We start from the raw sequence: 14,770 nt of genomic DNA on the forward strand, positions 1-14,770 counted from the left end.
AAACATTCGGCATTTGCTTTTTTGGGATTGGCTAACTTCACTTAGCATTATCTTCTCCAACGCCATCCATTTCCTGCAAATGCCATGATTTTATTCTCTTTTATTGCTGAGTAAAATTCCATTGTGTATATATGCCACATTTTTTTAATCCATTCATCTACTGAAAGGCATGTAGGTTGGTTCCACAGTTTAGCTTTTGTGAATTGTGCTACTATAAACATTGATGTGGCTGTGTCCCTGTAGTATGCTGTTTTTAAGTCCTTTGAGTATAGACCAAAGAGTTGGATAGATGGGTCAAATAGTGGTTCTATTCCCAGTATTCTAAGGAATTTTCATACTGCTTTCCAGTTGGCTGCACCAATTTGCAGTCCCACCAGCAGTATATGAGTGTACCTTTTCCCCCACATCCTTGCCAACGCTTATTATTGTTTGTCATAATAGCTGTCATTCTGACTGGAGTAAGATGATATCTTAGAGTAGTTTTGATTTGCATTTCTCTAACTGCTAGAGATGATGAATATTTTTTCATATATTTGTTGATTGATTGTATATCCTCTTCTGAGAAGTGTCTGTTCAAGTCGTTGGCCCATTTGTTGATTGGGTTATTTGTTTTTTTGGTGCTTAGCTTTTTGATTTCTTTATATACCCTAGTGATTAGTGATCTATCTGATAAGAGGTAAAAATTTGCTCCCAAGATGTAGGATCTCTATTCACCTCACAGATTGTTTCTTTTGCTGAGAAGAAACTTTTTAGTTTGAATCCATCCCATTTATTGATTCTTGGTTTTAATTCTTGCACTATAGGAGTCTTATTAAGGAAGTTGGGGCCTAGTCCCACATGAGGAAGATTAGGGCCTACTTTTTCTTCTATTAGATGAAGAATCTCTGGTTTAATTTCTAGATCCTTGATTCACTTTGAGTTGAGTTTTGCGCAAGGTGAGAGATAGGGGTTTAATTTCATTTTGTTGCATATGGATTTCCAGTTTTCCCAGCACTGTTTGTTGAAGAGGCTATCTTTTCTCCAATGCATGTTTTTGGTGCCTTTGTCTAATATAATTGTAATTTTGTGGGTTAGTCTCTGTGTCCTCTATTCTGTATCATTGGTCTACCAGTCTGTTTTGGTGCCAATACCATGCTGTTTTTATCACTATTGCTCTGTAATATAGTTTAAGGTCTGGTATCATGATGCCGCCTGCTTTAGTCTTCCTGCTAAGGATTGCTTTAGCTATTCTGGGTCTCCTATTTTTCCAGATGAATTTCATGATTGCTTTTTCTATTTCTATGAGAAATGCCATTGGTATTTTGATCAGAATTGCATTAAATCTGTATAGTGGTTTTGGAAGTATGGTTATTTTGATAATATTAATTCTGCCTATCCAGGAGCTAGGTAGATCTTTCTATCTTTTAAGGTCTTCTTTGATTTCTTTTTTTAGGGTTCTGTAGTTTTCATTGTATAGATCTTTCACCTATTTTGTTAAGTTGATTCCCAAATATTTTTTTTAGGCTATTGTAAATAGGATAGTTTTCCTCATTTCCCTCTCAGAGGATTTGTCATTGATATACAGAAATACCTATTATTTATGGGTGTTGATTTTAAATCCTGCTACTTTGCTGAATGCATTTACTAGTTCTACAAGTTTTCTGGTTGAATATTTGGGTCTTCAAGGTATAGAATCATATTGTCAGCAAATAGTGCTAATTTTAAGTTCTTTTTTTCCTATACGTATCCTTTTAATTTCTTTTGTCTGTCTAATTGCTCTGGCCAGTATTTCAAGAACTATGTTAAATAGAAATGGTGAAAGAAGGCATCCCTTTCTTCTAATTTTTAGAGGGAATGCCTTCAATTTTTCTCCATTTAGAATGCTGTTGGCCTGGGGCATATAGCGTTTACAATGTTGAGATATGTTCCTGTTATCCCTAGTTTTTCTAGTGTTTTAAACATGAAAGGGTGCTATATTTTGTCAAATGCTTTTTCTGTGTCTATTGAGATGATCATATGATTCTTATCTTTGAGTCTATTGATGTGATGAAATACATTTATTGATTTCCGTATGTTGAACCAACCTTGCATTCCTGGGATGAACCCTACTTAATTGTGGTGTATGATCTTTTTGATATGTTTTTGTATTTGATTTGCCAGAATTTTATTGAGAATTTTTGCATCTATTTTCATTAGTGATATTGATCTGTAGTTTTCTTTCTTTGATGTATCTTTGCCTGGTTTTGGAATGGTGATATTGGCCTCATAGAATGAGTTTGGAAGTGCTGCCTCTTTTTCTATTTCTTGAAATAAATTGAAGAACATTGGTATTAGTTCTTTTTTAAAGGTCTTGTAGAACTTGGCTGTGTATCCATCTGGTCCTGGGCTTTTCTTGGTTGGTAGGCTTCTGATGGTGTCTTCTATTTAATCACTTGTTATTGGTCTGTTTAAATTGTGTATATCTACTTGGTTCAATCTGGGCAAATCGTATGACTTAAGAAATCTGTCAGTGCCTTCTATTTTATTGGAGTATAAGTTTTCAAAATAATTTCTAATTATCCTCTGTATTTCTGTAGTGTCTGTTGTGATATTACCTTTTTTTTATCACATGTGCTGGTAATTTGAGTTTTCTTTTCCCTTCTCTTTGTTAGCATAGCTAAGGGTCTGCCAATTTTATTTATTTTTTCAAAGAACCAACTTTTTGTTGTTTTGTCAATTTTTCAATTATTTCTTTTGGTTTTGATTTCATTGATTTCAGCTCTAATTTTAATTATTTCTTGCTTCTACTGCTTTTGCTGTTGATTTGTCCTTCTTTTTCTGGGGCTTTGAGATATAATGTGAAGTCATTTATTTGTTGACTTTTTCTTCTTTTAAGGAATGAACTCCATGCAATGAACTTTTCTCTTAGTACTGCTTTCATAGTGTCTCAGAGATTTTGATGTGTTGTGTCTATGTTCTCATATATCTCTAAGAATTTTTAATCTCCTCCTTGATATCTTCTGTAACCCATTGTTCATTCAGTAGCATATTGTTTAGTCCCCAGGTGGTGGAGTAATTTTTATTTTGTCATTGATTTCCAATTTCATTCCAGTATGATCTGATAAAATGCATAGTATTTTTTGTATTTGCTAAGAGTTGCTCTGTGGCATAGTATATGATCTCTTTTAGAGAAGGATCCATGTGCTGGTGAGAAGAAAGTGTATTTGCTCGTTGAAGGATGAAATATTCTGTATATGTCAGTTAAGTCTAAGTTACTGATTGTATTATTGAGTTCTATAGTTTCTTTATTAAACTTTTGTTTGGAAAATCTATCCAGTGGTGAGAGAGGTGTGTTAAAGTCACCCAAGATTACTGTGTTGTGGTCAGTCTGACTCTTGAACTTGAGAAGAATTTGTTTGATAAACATAGATGCTCCATTGTTTGGGGCATATATATTTATGATTGTTATGTCTTGTTGGTGTATGGTTCCCTTGAGCTGTATGTAATTTCCACCTTTATCTCTCTTGATTAACCTTGGCTTGAAGTTTACTTTATTTGTTATGGGGATGGAAACTCCTGCTTGCTTCCACAGTCCATATGAATGGTATGATTTTTCCCAACCTTTTACCTTCAGTCTGTATTTGTCTTTTCCTATCAGATCAGTCTCCTGGAGGCAGCATATTGTTGAGTATTTTTTTAAATCCAATCTGGTAGCCTATGCCTTTGATTGGTGAGTTTAAGCCATTAACATTCAGAGTTATTATTGAGACATGGTTTGTATTCTCAGCCATATTTGTTTATTTTTGTTATTTAACTTGACTTAGTTTTCTTCTTTGATTAGTTTTTCCTTTAGGGTACTACCTCCCTCTGTTGATTTTCATTATTGTTTTTCGTTTCCTCTTCATGGAATATTTTTCCAAGGATGTTTTATAGTGATGTTTTTCTAGCTATAAATTCTTTTAGCTTTTGCTTATCAGGGAAGGTTTTTATTTCATCTTCAAATCTAAAGCTTAATTTTGCTGGATACTAGATTTTGGTTGGCACCCATTTTCTTTCAGAACTTGATATATATTGTTCCAGGATCTTCTAGCTTTCAGGGTCTGTGTTAAAAAATCTGCCATTATCCTACTTGGGTTTCCCATATATATAATTTGATTCCTTTCTCTCGTGGCTTTTAAAATTCTCTACTCATTCTATATGTTGGGCATTTTTGTTATAATGTGCCTTGGTGCGGATCTGTTATGATTTTGTACATTCAGCAACCTGTAGGCTTCTTGAATTTGGGTTTCCAATTCATTCTTCATGTTTGGAAAGTTTTCTGATATTATTTCATTGTATAGATTGTTCATTCCTTTGGTTTGGACATCTATGCCTTCCTCTATGCCAATAACTATTAAATTTGGTCTTTTGATGCTATCCCATATTTCTTGAATGTTCTGCTCATGGTTTCTTACCATTATCACTATGTGGGTCTATGTTCTTTTCAAGATTGTATATTTTATCTTCCTCGTCTGATGTCCTATCTTCCAAGTAGTCTACTCTGTTGGTGATGCTTTCATTTGAGCCTTTAATTTGGTTTACTGTTTCTTTGATTTAAATGATTTCTTTTTAGTTCTTTTTTTAGAACCTCTATCTCCCTGTTGAGGTTATCTTTTGCTTCTTATATTTGTTTATGTAGCTCCTTGTCGAAGTGATCTTTCACTGCCTGTATTTGCTCTTTTATAACTTCCTTGAGTTCACAGAACATTTTAAACATGTACATCCTGAACTCCTTCTTTGTAATTTCTCCAGCTGTGACTGCCAATGATTCTAATGATGTGGTATCTTGATTTGTTTGGGGCACTTTCTTCCCTTGTCTTTTCATGTTGCTCATGTGTCTTCCTTTCCAGCTCTGTAGGGTTCCAAGATCTCTCATGACCAGATCTCTCATCCGATCTGGGAGCTGCTCCCACCAAATATGGTGAGAAAGGTGAACCAGGATGGAGGCAGTTTGCTTCCAGTGCCAGGGTGTCTGATGAGGTCGGGGGAAGCAGGCAATGGCATTGTGCTCTCCTCAAAAAATTAAAAATAGAAGTGCCATCTGATCCAGCAATTCCACTACTGAGTGTATACCCCCCAAAAAATTAAATCAGTATATCAAAAAAGATACCTTAAGTCACAGTAATTATTGCAGCATTATTCACCATAACCAAGATAGGGAATCAGTGTAAGTATCCATTAATGGATGAGTGGCTAAAGACTATAACACACACACACACACACACACACTAGGACACTAGTTTGTCATAAGAAGCAAGAAATTCTGTCATTTGGGACAATGTGGATGAATCTGGGGGACATTATGTTAAGTTAAATAAACCAAACACAAAAAGATAAATATCGCATAACCTCAATCATGTGGAATATAAAAAAGTTAATTTCACTGAGTTGAGACAAGGAATAGTGGTTACCAAAGCCTGGAGGATGTAGTGGGCAGAGAGGACTAGGAAGAAGTTTGTAAATGGGTACCTTATTACAGTTAGAAGGAATAAGTTCTGATGTTATGTTGCCACACACAGGTGACTATAGTTAACAACAATGGATGTGTATTTTAAAAAATTTAGAAAAGAGTATTTTGAATGTTCTCACCCCAACAAGTGATACAGTTTAAGAGGAAAGATATGCTCAATATCCTGATCAGTGTACAATACATATATGTTGCATACATGTTGAAATATCACATGGTACCTCATAAAGTGTACAGTTACTATGTATCAATCAAAAATAAAACTTAATAATAGAAGAACTTTTTTAAATACAGGAAAGACTGCTGAAGGTCTTCTGCAATAGCTTTTCCTGTGATAAGGAACAGATGCATCTGGTTTTATCTATTTCTGATCTTGAGCCAAGATGCCATAGCAGCCACACTGTGTCCATGAGGACATAGACATGACAATAGAACTGCAGGTGCAATGACTGAGACATAGATGAACTGCTAACCCCATGCCAGCAGCTGCTTGCTATCAGACTTCACAGCAGGTAAGAAACACAAGATCTTACATAAGACATTGTATGTCAAGTTATCAAGGAATGTTGGTAAATGCATTCCCGAACCCACCATCTGGGCTTATCTGACATATTTTCTAGATCTTGGTCAGGGCAGGACAAGGTCAGGAGCAGATTCACATCCTCCAAGCTGCCAGGGGTACAGTGCGACTGTAAGGGCTGCAGTCTCTAGGTACTTACCTCATTCCAAGGCTGAGAGCAGAAGTTTCTTATTTTCCTAATTGCCTCTTCCTGAGAGACCTTTTCTGATGTCAAGTTAAAAAAATTCATCACAAAGTAGAAAGCTGAAAATGCCTATAAGAGAAAATTGCAGACTTTTAGGTTCTGCCCAACACATAGGAACACTGACTTGATCCCTCTGGGAGCTCATTTTTGGTTCATAGAAGAGCAAAGATGCCATTTGCAAGGCATTCCTGCTACAAACAAGCCATATGCTTCAATCCTAGCTAAAATAAACCCAATGACAGTTTCTTAAGATAAATTATTTTTTAAAAATCATATACATACATAATATTTATCTAATTTAACAAAAATAACTGTGTGCATATTACCATTTTTAAGAATTTTCCTTTTCTTTTCCTTCTTTCTTTGCTTTTTCTTTGACTTCTTTTTTTTAGCTTGATTTTGCTTCCATTTCTAGTCTAAACAGTAATCCACTAATGTAACAACATTCCACTTTTATCAGGTTTCCAGGGAAACAAAATCAGAAAGTTTACACAAAGCTAAATTTGTCCATGAAGAAATAAAAAAGGTTTTGTTGAATCACTTTCCAAAGATCAAATGAAAACACATTGACAGTACTTTCAAATATAAATTAAATGATGCATTTGTAGCCAGGGGAAAAAAAGAAACAGACCTCATAGTTTTATATGAAATCCTGTCTCAAACTACTTGCCATGTCCCCACTCTCTTCCTCATCCTAACTTGATTACTCAACTCTAAGTTGTTTTCTCTAACAAAATCAGAAAGCTAACACAAAGCCAAACTTATCAATAAAGGAATAAAAGGGGTTTTGTTAAATCATTTTCCAAAGGTCAAATCAAAACATATTGATAGTATGACATATCTGCTTCCATTACTGAGTAGGAGGTTGGCTCTGCCCTGGCAAGAATAATTTTAGAGGTAGGGGCAGTATCAATTTTAGGTATTCTGTCTCTCACTTATGTGTAGCAATCTGCCATGCATACTTCCAAATAGATTTGGTTCCTGATATGGGTGGAAGCATTCACCCCTAACCACAGTCTTCCTTAGACTCACAGTTTGATTTTAATATATATTTTCTATGTGTTTTTTGGTGTATGTTAAGGGATTATAAACTGGGGATCATATATATAACTCAAAAGATTAAGAGGCATTTATTTTTTTATTTTTTGGTATCAGGGATTTAAACCAGGGCCACTGAACCACATCCCTAGCCCTTTTTTATTTTGAGACAGGGTCTTGCTAAGTTGCTTAGGGCCTAAGTTGCTAAAGGTGGCTTTGACTTGTGATCCTCCTCTGCCTCAGGCTCCCAAGCTGCTGGGATTACAAGTGTATATCACCACACCGAGATATTTTTTTTATTTTTTAAGGATGTCTTTTAAATTATATTCAAAATTACTGATCTACCTTCACATGTCTATTTTTCTGCTTGGAAGAGTGTTAGCTTTCATCAGACAGATTCTCACAACAGTCCTGTGATCTTGAAGACATTATGCAAAGTGAAAAAAAGTCAGTCACAAATGTACAGATATTGCATGATTCCATTTATATGATGGCATTTGGCATAGTGAAATTCATTCCGAAAGCAGAATAGTGGCAGCAGAAGCTGAGCAGGATGAGGAAGAGGAAGGGGATGTTTTATTTAATGGGTACAGAGCTTCATTTTGAGAAGATGAAAAAGTTCTGGTGCTAGGTAGTGAAGATGATTGTACAACAATGTGCAAGTGCTTACTGCCACAGAATTGTACACTTGAAAATAGTTGTAATATTTACCAAATAGTTAAAATGGTAAATATTACATTGTGAATATTTCATCACACACACCACATACAAAATAAAAATAAAAGAGAAAAATGGCTGGTTCAGACAGCCTCATTATTTTGCTACTAGGTCCTGCCTTGGATGTGCAGAGTATAGAATCAAATAGAATCAAATATGCAATATACAATAATATAATAATGCCATTATATAGGAATAGAAAATACAATAAATATAGTCTCATGATTAAAAATACCTGAGTCAAATTTAAAGCAATGATTAAATTGCTTCTTTTTATATTTTTTAAATGTTCTGTGATAATTATGTTACTTTTATATTTCCTCCAAAACCAATAAGGTATTTCCTGTAGTCACAGTAGAAATCCAGCCTTAGGTTCAAGAGCAAATCCTAATGGTGAACTGGGATATGTTCATTTAGGCAGTTGTGCAGCAGAATAAGATCACTTACTCTCTTCCTTTGCTCTGGGACAAGTTCATTTACATTCATGTTCATTTACTTTTTCATTCCATCTACCTGACAACCTTCACTGAAAGTCTTCATGTGATGCAGCTTAAGTGGTAGTTTTCTTTTCTGTATATGTTCTTCAGAAACCCACCAGATATTGCATTAATACCTAAGACAACCTCAGCCTCATAAATCCCTGGGAAAAGTTTCTTCTATAATGAATTATTGTTTGCACAAACATGGGTTGGTACTACCCCCCCTCAAATAATGTGCTGATGGGATGGGATGGGATGGTAGTGCTTAGGGTATTTTTTCCTTCTTAAATGTATCTTGTATTATAAAAAAATCAACCTGATCCTATGCTTAGAGTAAGACTTTGAGGACTCAAGCCATTCAATATCTTTTGCCAGAATGGACTTAAAGCTAATTCTTTTTTTCTTTTTTTTGGTGGAGGGCAGGGGTGGGTACTAGGGATTAAACTCAGGGGCATTTAGCCACTAAGCCTCATCCCAGACCTATTTTGTATTTTATTTAGAAGCAGCATATCACTGAGTTGCTTAGTGCTGAGACTGGCTTTGAACTTGGGATCCTTCTGCCTCAGATTCCCAAGTCACTGAGATTATAGACATGGGCCGCTGCACCCGGCTAAAGCTAATTCTTGAAGGAACTGCTTGCAGCCTTATTTTTCTCATTTACTTCAATGAGGCTTAAGAGCTAAATACACATACATGTATTCAGTTGACCTTTGAACAACACAAATTTAAACTGCATGGGTCCAATCATAAGTAAATTTTCTTTTTATATTTGAGATAATTTGAAAATACCTCAGCCCCAGCCCAAGGGAACTTTTTCTTTTAAAATTATTTTTACCACTTCATAATAGTTTATATATATATAATAGTTATATATAACATTAGGATTCATTTTCACACGTTATACATGCATGGAAGATGATTTGTTCCAAATCAGTCCTCAGAACTTCTAAAGAACTTCAGTGTGGCGAGAGGACTGCTAGGAGAAAGAGCTAAGCTCTGTCAGCGCCTCCCTGATGCTAGGGCCCACTTGACATCTGCTGCAGTGGAGTTCTGAGCTGACAGTGACACGCAAGAGCTGAACATGAAAACTTCAGGATTTTTGTGATGTAGTTCATGTCAGTTTGGGAGGCAGAAATAGACTGGGATGGGAATATTTACACTATGGAAATTGGCAAATGGTACAAATCAGCTCTCCATCCCCAGTAACCACTTGTCCAGCACATCCATTGCTCATAACCAACTGCCAATTAAACAGGGAATATAGTTCCTAATTTAAAAAAATATATATATTTACAAAGAGGACCGCTTCCCCCCAAAAAAATATCTGAAATGGAAAACAATTTCCAAAGCATGGGTAAGTATCAGACAGTGACCCTGAGGGATGTATCCAGAGAAGAAACAGGCTATGCAGAGGGAGACAATGAGCTAATCCAAGGGGGCTACCAAATAAAGGTTTAGAAGTCAGAACAATCTCAACAAGAGACCAAGAAAACAAACATAAAAGCCGCTAGGGGGAGCTCAAGGGCCCACCACCTTTTCCAGCCATTACTTCTCCCTACCTGGATTGCAGAAATCACATTCAGAGGCAAAAAATTCCATTCCCTCAAGGAAGAAGGGTTTGCTCTATGTTGAAGGCAGGAATTAAGCCATGTTTCCCAGGAGGCAAAGTGTTCAGAGACATTAAAACGTCAACTCCTTAAAGAGGGTATATTCCTTTTCCTTTACATTTACTTCCTAGCAGTGACTGGAATTAAACAGGCCCTTGGCTGTCTCCAGCTGCCCTCACCACTTGCCTTCCTCTTGTGGTACCCTCCTTCCTCCTCCAGAAGTTTGATTCAGGCAAGGGAGGACCCTGGCCCAAGAAATCCCATGGTGGGCAACCAATGCCAGCTCAGTTACAGAGTATCCAAATGAGGTTCTAGTTTGTTCTGAACTGGAGGTTGGAGCCAACTAATAACCAAAGCTATTGCTCTGCCAGTGGTTTTCCTGTGATGTACTTTCCTCAGGATTCTGGAGAGGGAAGCTGTGGTTGGGCCATGATTAAAGTAAGCCTGGATCCATGGCACTACCTCCTGCTGCTTTCCCAGAGACCAAAGGAATGAGGAGCTCAAAAGTTTCCCAAAAAGCCAAGACTTAAGTCAGGTCTGGGTACAATCAGTCCTGTGCTGTCTCCAGGGAGCTCTTTCTGTGACACTTATAAGAAAGTCTCTTATATTCTATAAACTTCAACCAAAATCCTTCTAGCCAATATACCTCATCATTTCACAAACTTACCTCAAAATTTCCCTGGATTGGTGGCAAGTAAATCCCATTGAAGGCACACTGAGAGTAAGGGCAGTCACCAGTGTTGAAGAGCTCAAGAATGCTTTGCTGGCATTGTTCATAGTTTCCAGTACCCTGGATTTGAAACTCATCAAATGGCAGAGTCCTCTTAAATTTCTTGGTGCAAGGGGTCTTGTAAAGGTCACTTACGTTCACAACCTTCTTATACCCCGTGTGAAAGCATGGGTCCCTGAGGCTTCTATCACTTGACACCTGAATGAAAAAAATCACTTGAAGGAATCCTGTGAATGTTGGGGTACAAAAGCCACAATCTGACTTCATTATTGTGTAGGCATAGTAGAAAATGATAGCACATAGAACTGGCATCATTATATCTCTCCCTGAGTTTTTTACCAATAAAAATAAGTGTTAAAAAAAGTTTCTATTGCATGCACCAGAAGTGGTACCAGATGTGACTGTACCTGGGGAATTTATAGGATGCTGATATTGTTAAAGCTGGACCCAGTAATGTCATTAGCTGGGAATGCCTTGGAGTTCTTAGGCCTAAATTATATATGTTGGAAGAAGATTCCCCAGGGAAATTCTCAAGACTCCCAAAAATTGAGCCTGAGGCTCTTTACCTCCCTAAGCAGAGAATCAGAAACTCCAAAAGGTGGAACATGTGTTAGGTCTTTTAAACCAATAGAATCCAGTGATTTTTTTTAATCTTTATTTTATTTATTTATGTATGGTGCTGAGAATCAAACCCAGTGCCTCATACATGGTAGGCAAGTGCTCTACCACTGAACCCCAGCCCTAGCCCAAATCCAATGATTTTTAACCTTCAACCCCACAGAGAAGAAATTGGGTGGCTGTGGATAAGAAATTTAGTGGAACTCTGAGGCTCAATGGGCTATACTCAGTGGCATCTACTCTTCTTACTGATAGTCTTCTTACTGATAGCAGTTTTGAGAATCAGAGAGTGCTTTGGGAGAAAATAGAGAACTGGTTGTTCTTTCAACAAAGACAGAGACCAGCTGGATATGACAACCTTGCTCTGTGTTTATTTGTCAGGGTGTGCCTGGTACTCTACTGATGTGGAGCATTTAACTTTTCTTGCCTTCAAAAATACAAAAAGCATAAGGTAATAAGATTTGATGTGTTGATTAATAAATTCTGTGTTTTTCCTGAAGTGTTTTTTTCTCTTCCTCTCCAGGTCATTCCAAACAACCCTGTTTTCTGTACTTTGTAGAAAAGGGAAATAAAAAATGGCATAGAAGACCATTTGCTTATAAATTGCAACACCCTACCCCTGAATGATACTCTAGCATGCAGCTTTCATTACCAATCCTTCAGGGGTGAGAAATTAATTGCTAAGGAAAAAAAAATGTGTGGTTTCCTTGGAGATAGTGCAGTAAACAAACACAGGAGGGGATGTCTGGATGGAAGAATTCATAGGGGTCCACCAGATGTAGCTTGGTATCCTGCCTGAAAGGGTTTGGAAAGTACAATAACCAACTTCAGACCAATTACAGAATTAGAAAGAGAAAATAACAGGATGTGAAGGATGGAGGACCAGATGTGGAAAGGGCAGGTCTGAATTCAGTTACACTTGCCTGAAAATCCTTGGCCAGTTTCTGCCAGAGTGCTTGATCCTTCCCATAGCACAAGAAGCTATGTGTGTATACATAGTAGTCCTTGCCATACAGGCGAAATTGCAGAGAGTTTTCTGGGGACTCCATAGTGTGGTTTTCAGGCACAAAAGTTATTTGTGTAGAGGCGCCCCCAAGGTCCAAAGCTCCAAATGTTTTCTCATGATTCATCTTTTCTGAGATCCCGCTGAACCAACCTGAGTTCTAAAAAAGAGGACAGTCAACAGTGCTAAAGGTGTTTGGATACCCAACTTTTCACCATGTTTCTTAGAGTCAGGGAATTTCTAAAGCAGAGAAGCAGGGGCAGAAAGGTGAGGCAAAGGGCATTAGAGGTTCCTGAGTCTGCACCAGATCAACAACAAAAGAGACGGGCTTTGAGGACATGCACACACTGCTGTGACATAGAAGGAGTATAACAACTGCTACAAACAAGGGGTCTAGGACCAGGCCAACTCAAGTTCAACTGCTCACTCAGTCAGCTATTATCATGTGACCATGAGCACAATCATTACCCTCATTAGGCATCACCACCCACCTCTAAAATGGCAGAGTCCTCTTAAATTTCTTGGTGCAAGGGGTCTTGTAAAGACCTCAGACTGTCGTTTGAGGATGAATTCTCTCATCACAAGTAAGTGCTAGCACAGCACACAGCAATCAGCACTAGGCAAGTACTAACTGCTCTTACTTTTAATGATAGACTTTCTTTGCCTCTGACTCCCAGAGATGAAGACTTCCCTAAGGAAGGTCTTGATAGGCAGCTATTCCTCCAGTAATTCTTACAAACATGGGAATAAATTTATGGCACTCTTTCATCCATCATTCACTCTGGATGAAATATTGCCTGAGAAAGCAAGGTCATAGACCCCCATGGAGTCACTTCCATGGGTGATGTGAGATGATCACCTGAAAGAAACTGCCAAGCAGATAGTTGATAGTAATCCAGCCATAGGCACCTTCCTCTTGGCCAGTGATGATCGTGGCACCCTGGAAGTTAAAGGGGTAGGTGCTGAGGGTCCTTATCACTGCATCAATGACCCTGTCTGCCAGTTGTTCACTTTCCATCCTACACCAAAGAAGAGGTGAGGTTATCATCTTGGTCTTAATAACTACACCTACCCATTCCCACTATAGTTTCCACATAATGCTGAAAGAAACAAACCAAAACATCCTGGAGTAAGTGGAGAACGGGAATCCCCACACACGGCTCACAGAAGAACTCTACTTGAGGACAAGGCTGAGCTAATCTTTTTGTCCCCTCTTACCTAATTCAAATCTCTCCAATCCTTGAGTAGGTTAGTCTTCCTAAAATAACATCTTTGCTCTTTTGTTTCCTGGTTCAAAAAATAAAATGTTCTAAAAAGTTTGTGGTCATGGTAGTTGGGTATTTTGTCATCTCCATGCCTAGAGCTGATGTTTGTGATATTAGTTCCTAGAATATCTAAATAAAATTATTGTGTGACTCCTAGTTGGTTACACAAGTTAGTCTGTACTTGAGGTTTTCAATTTGGACTGTGGTAGAAAGCAGGTGGCAAGTCACCTGGAACATAGCCAACTTCTACTGCTTCCAAACTGGGAAATACCTTCCTCATACTATCACCAGTTCTTGGGTCCATTTGAGACCTAAGAAAGGAGTTTTCCGGAGTTGTCATAATGAAGATGAGATGCACCAATTTCCAAGAGCTAGGCTAAGCAACACTGAGAGCCTCCCGGTGAGAGGATGTACCTTCTAACTCTAACCTCTCATCTGAATGCCTCCCATACCCACTACCTGCCTCCTTTACCCTTGCTTCCCTCCACTGCAATCTATCTTCTTTACCAGCGTCACCAATTGTGTAACTTTTTTAAGTGAGTTTCCACTGTCTTCAAGATAAACTCTAAATTTCACATGGTCTACAAGAACTTCTCAGAATCCCATTCACAACTCTGGCTCTGTCCCTTACCAGGCAGACTTGGGACCTTGGGCGTTACTCAACATTTGTGAGCCACAGCTTCCTTATCTGGTTAATAAACAGTTAATCATATCCTCTACTTCATACTGTTGTTTTGGTGATTACATTAAACAATGTATATCATGAATTTAGTATTCTTCTAAGAATACAGCAAGTGCTCAATAAATATTAGCTTCTACTATTATTATTTTACAACATGCACCCTGTCTCCTGTCTTTGCAGAGCTACTAACAGACCTGTGAATATGCCCTATTGCCCCACCACTGCACATCCTAGAACAAACTCCACACCAACTGCATCAAGTTAGCAACTTTGCCCTGCCTCTTCATTGCTGTATCACAGCTCTTAGAATGTGCCTGACACACAATAGGTGTTGAATAACAGTGGGTTACTGAACATGTGCTATCACTTGGTCTATAACACCCTTCCCTCACCCGACAAGTCC

The 14,770-nt window shown here is 37.8% G+C and overlaps 1 protein-coding gene across 3 annotated transcripts in view; it reads right to left on the minus strand.

Moving 5' to 3' along the window:
• Positions 1-14,770, minus strand: part of LOC114083696 (ectonucleoside triphosphate diphosphohydrolase 1-like) — a 97,285-nt gene that overhangs the window by 11,297 nt on the left and 71,218 nt on the right. For all 3 annotated transcript variants that reach the window (XM_071611051.1, XM_071611053.1, XM_071611052.1), the window contains 4 exons: positions 13,280-13,439; positions 12,341-12,580; positions 10,737-10,997; positions 6,184-6,297 (listed from right to left, as the gene is read on the minus strand). In XM_071611051.1, coding sequence (XP_071467152.1) covers positions 6,184-6,297; positions 10,737-10,997; positions 12,341-12,580; positions 13,280-13,439 — 775 coding nt within the window. The remainder of the gene's footprint in view (positions 1-6,183; positions 6,298-10,736; positions 10,998-12,340; positions 12,581-13,279; positions 13,440-14,770) is intronic.

The sequence above is a fragment of the Marmota flaviventris genome, chromosome 4, assembly GCF_047511675.1.
Source record: "Marmota flaviventris isolate mMarFla1 chromosome 4, mMarFla1.hap1, whole genome shotgun sequence".
Lineage (NCBI taxonomy): Eukaryota > Metazoa > Chordata > Mammalia > Rodentia > Sciuridae > Marmota > Marmota flaviventris.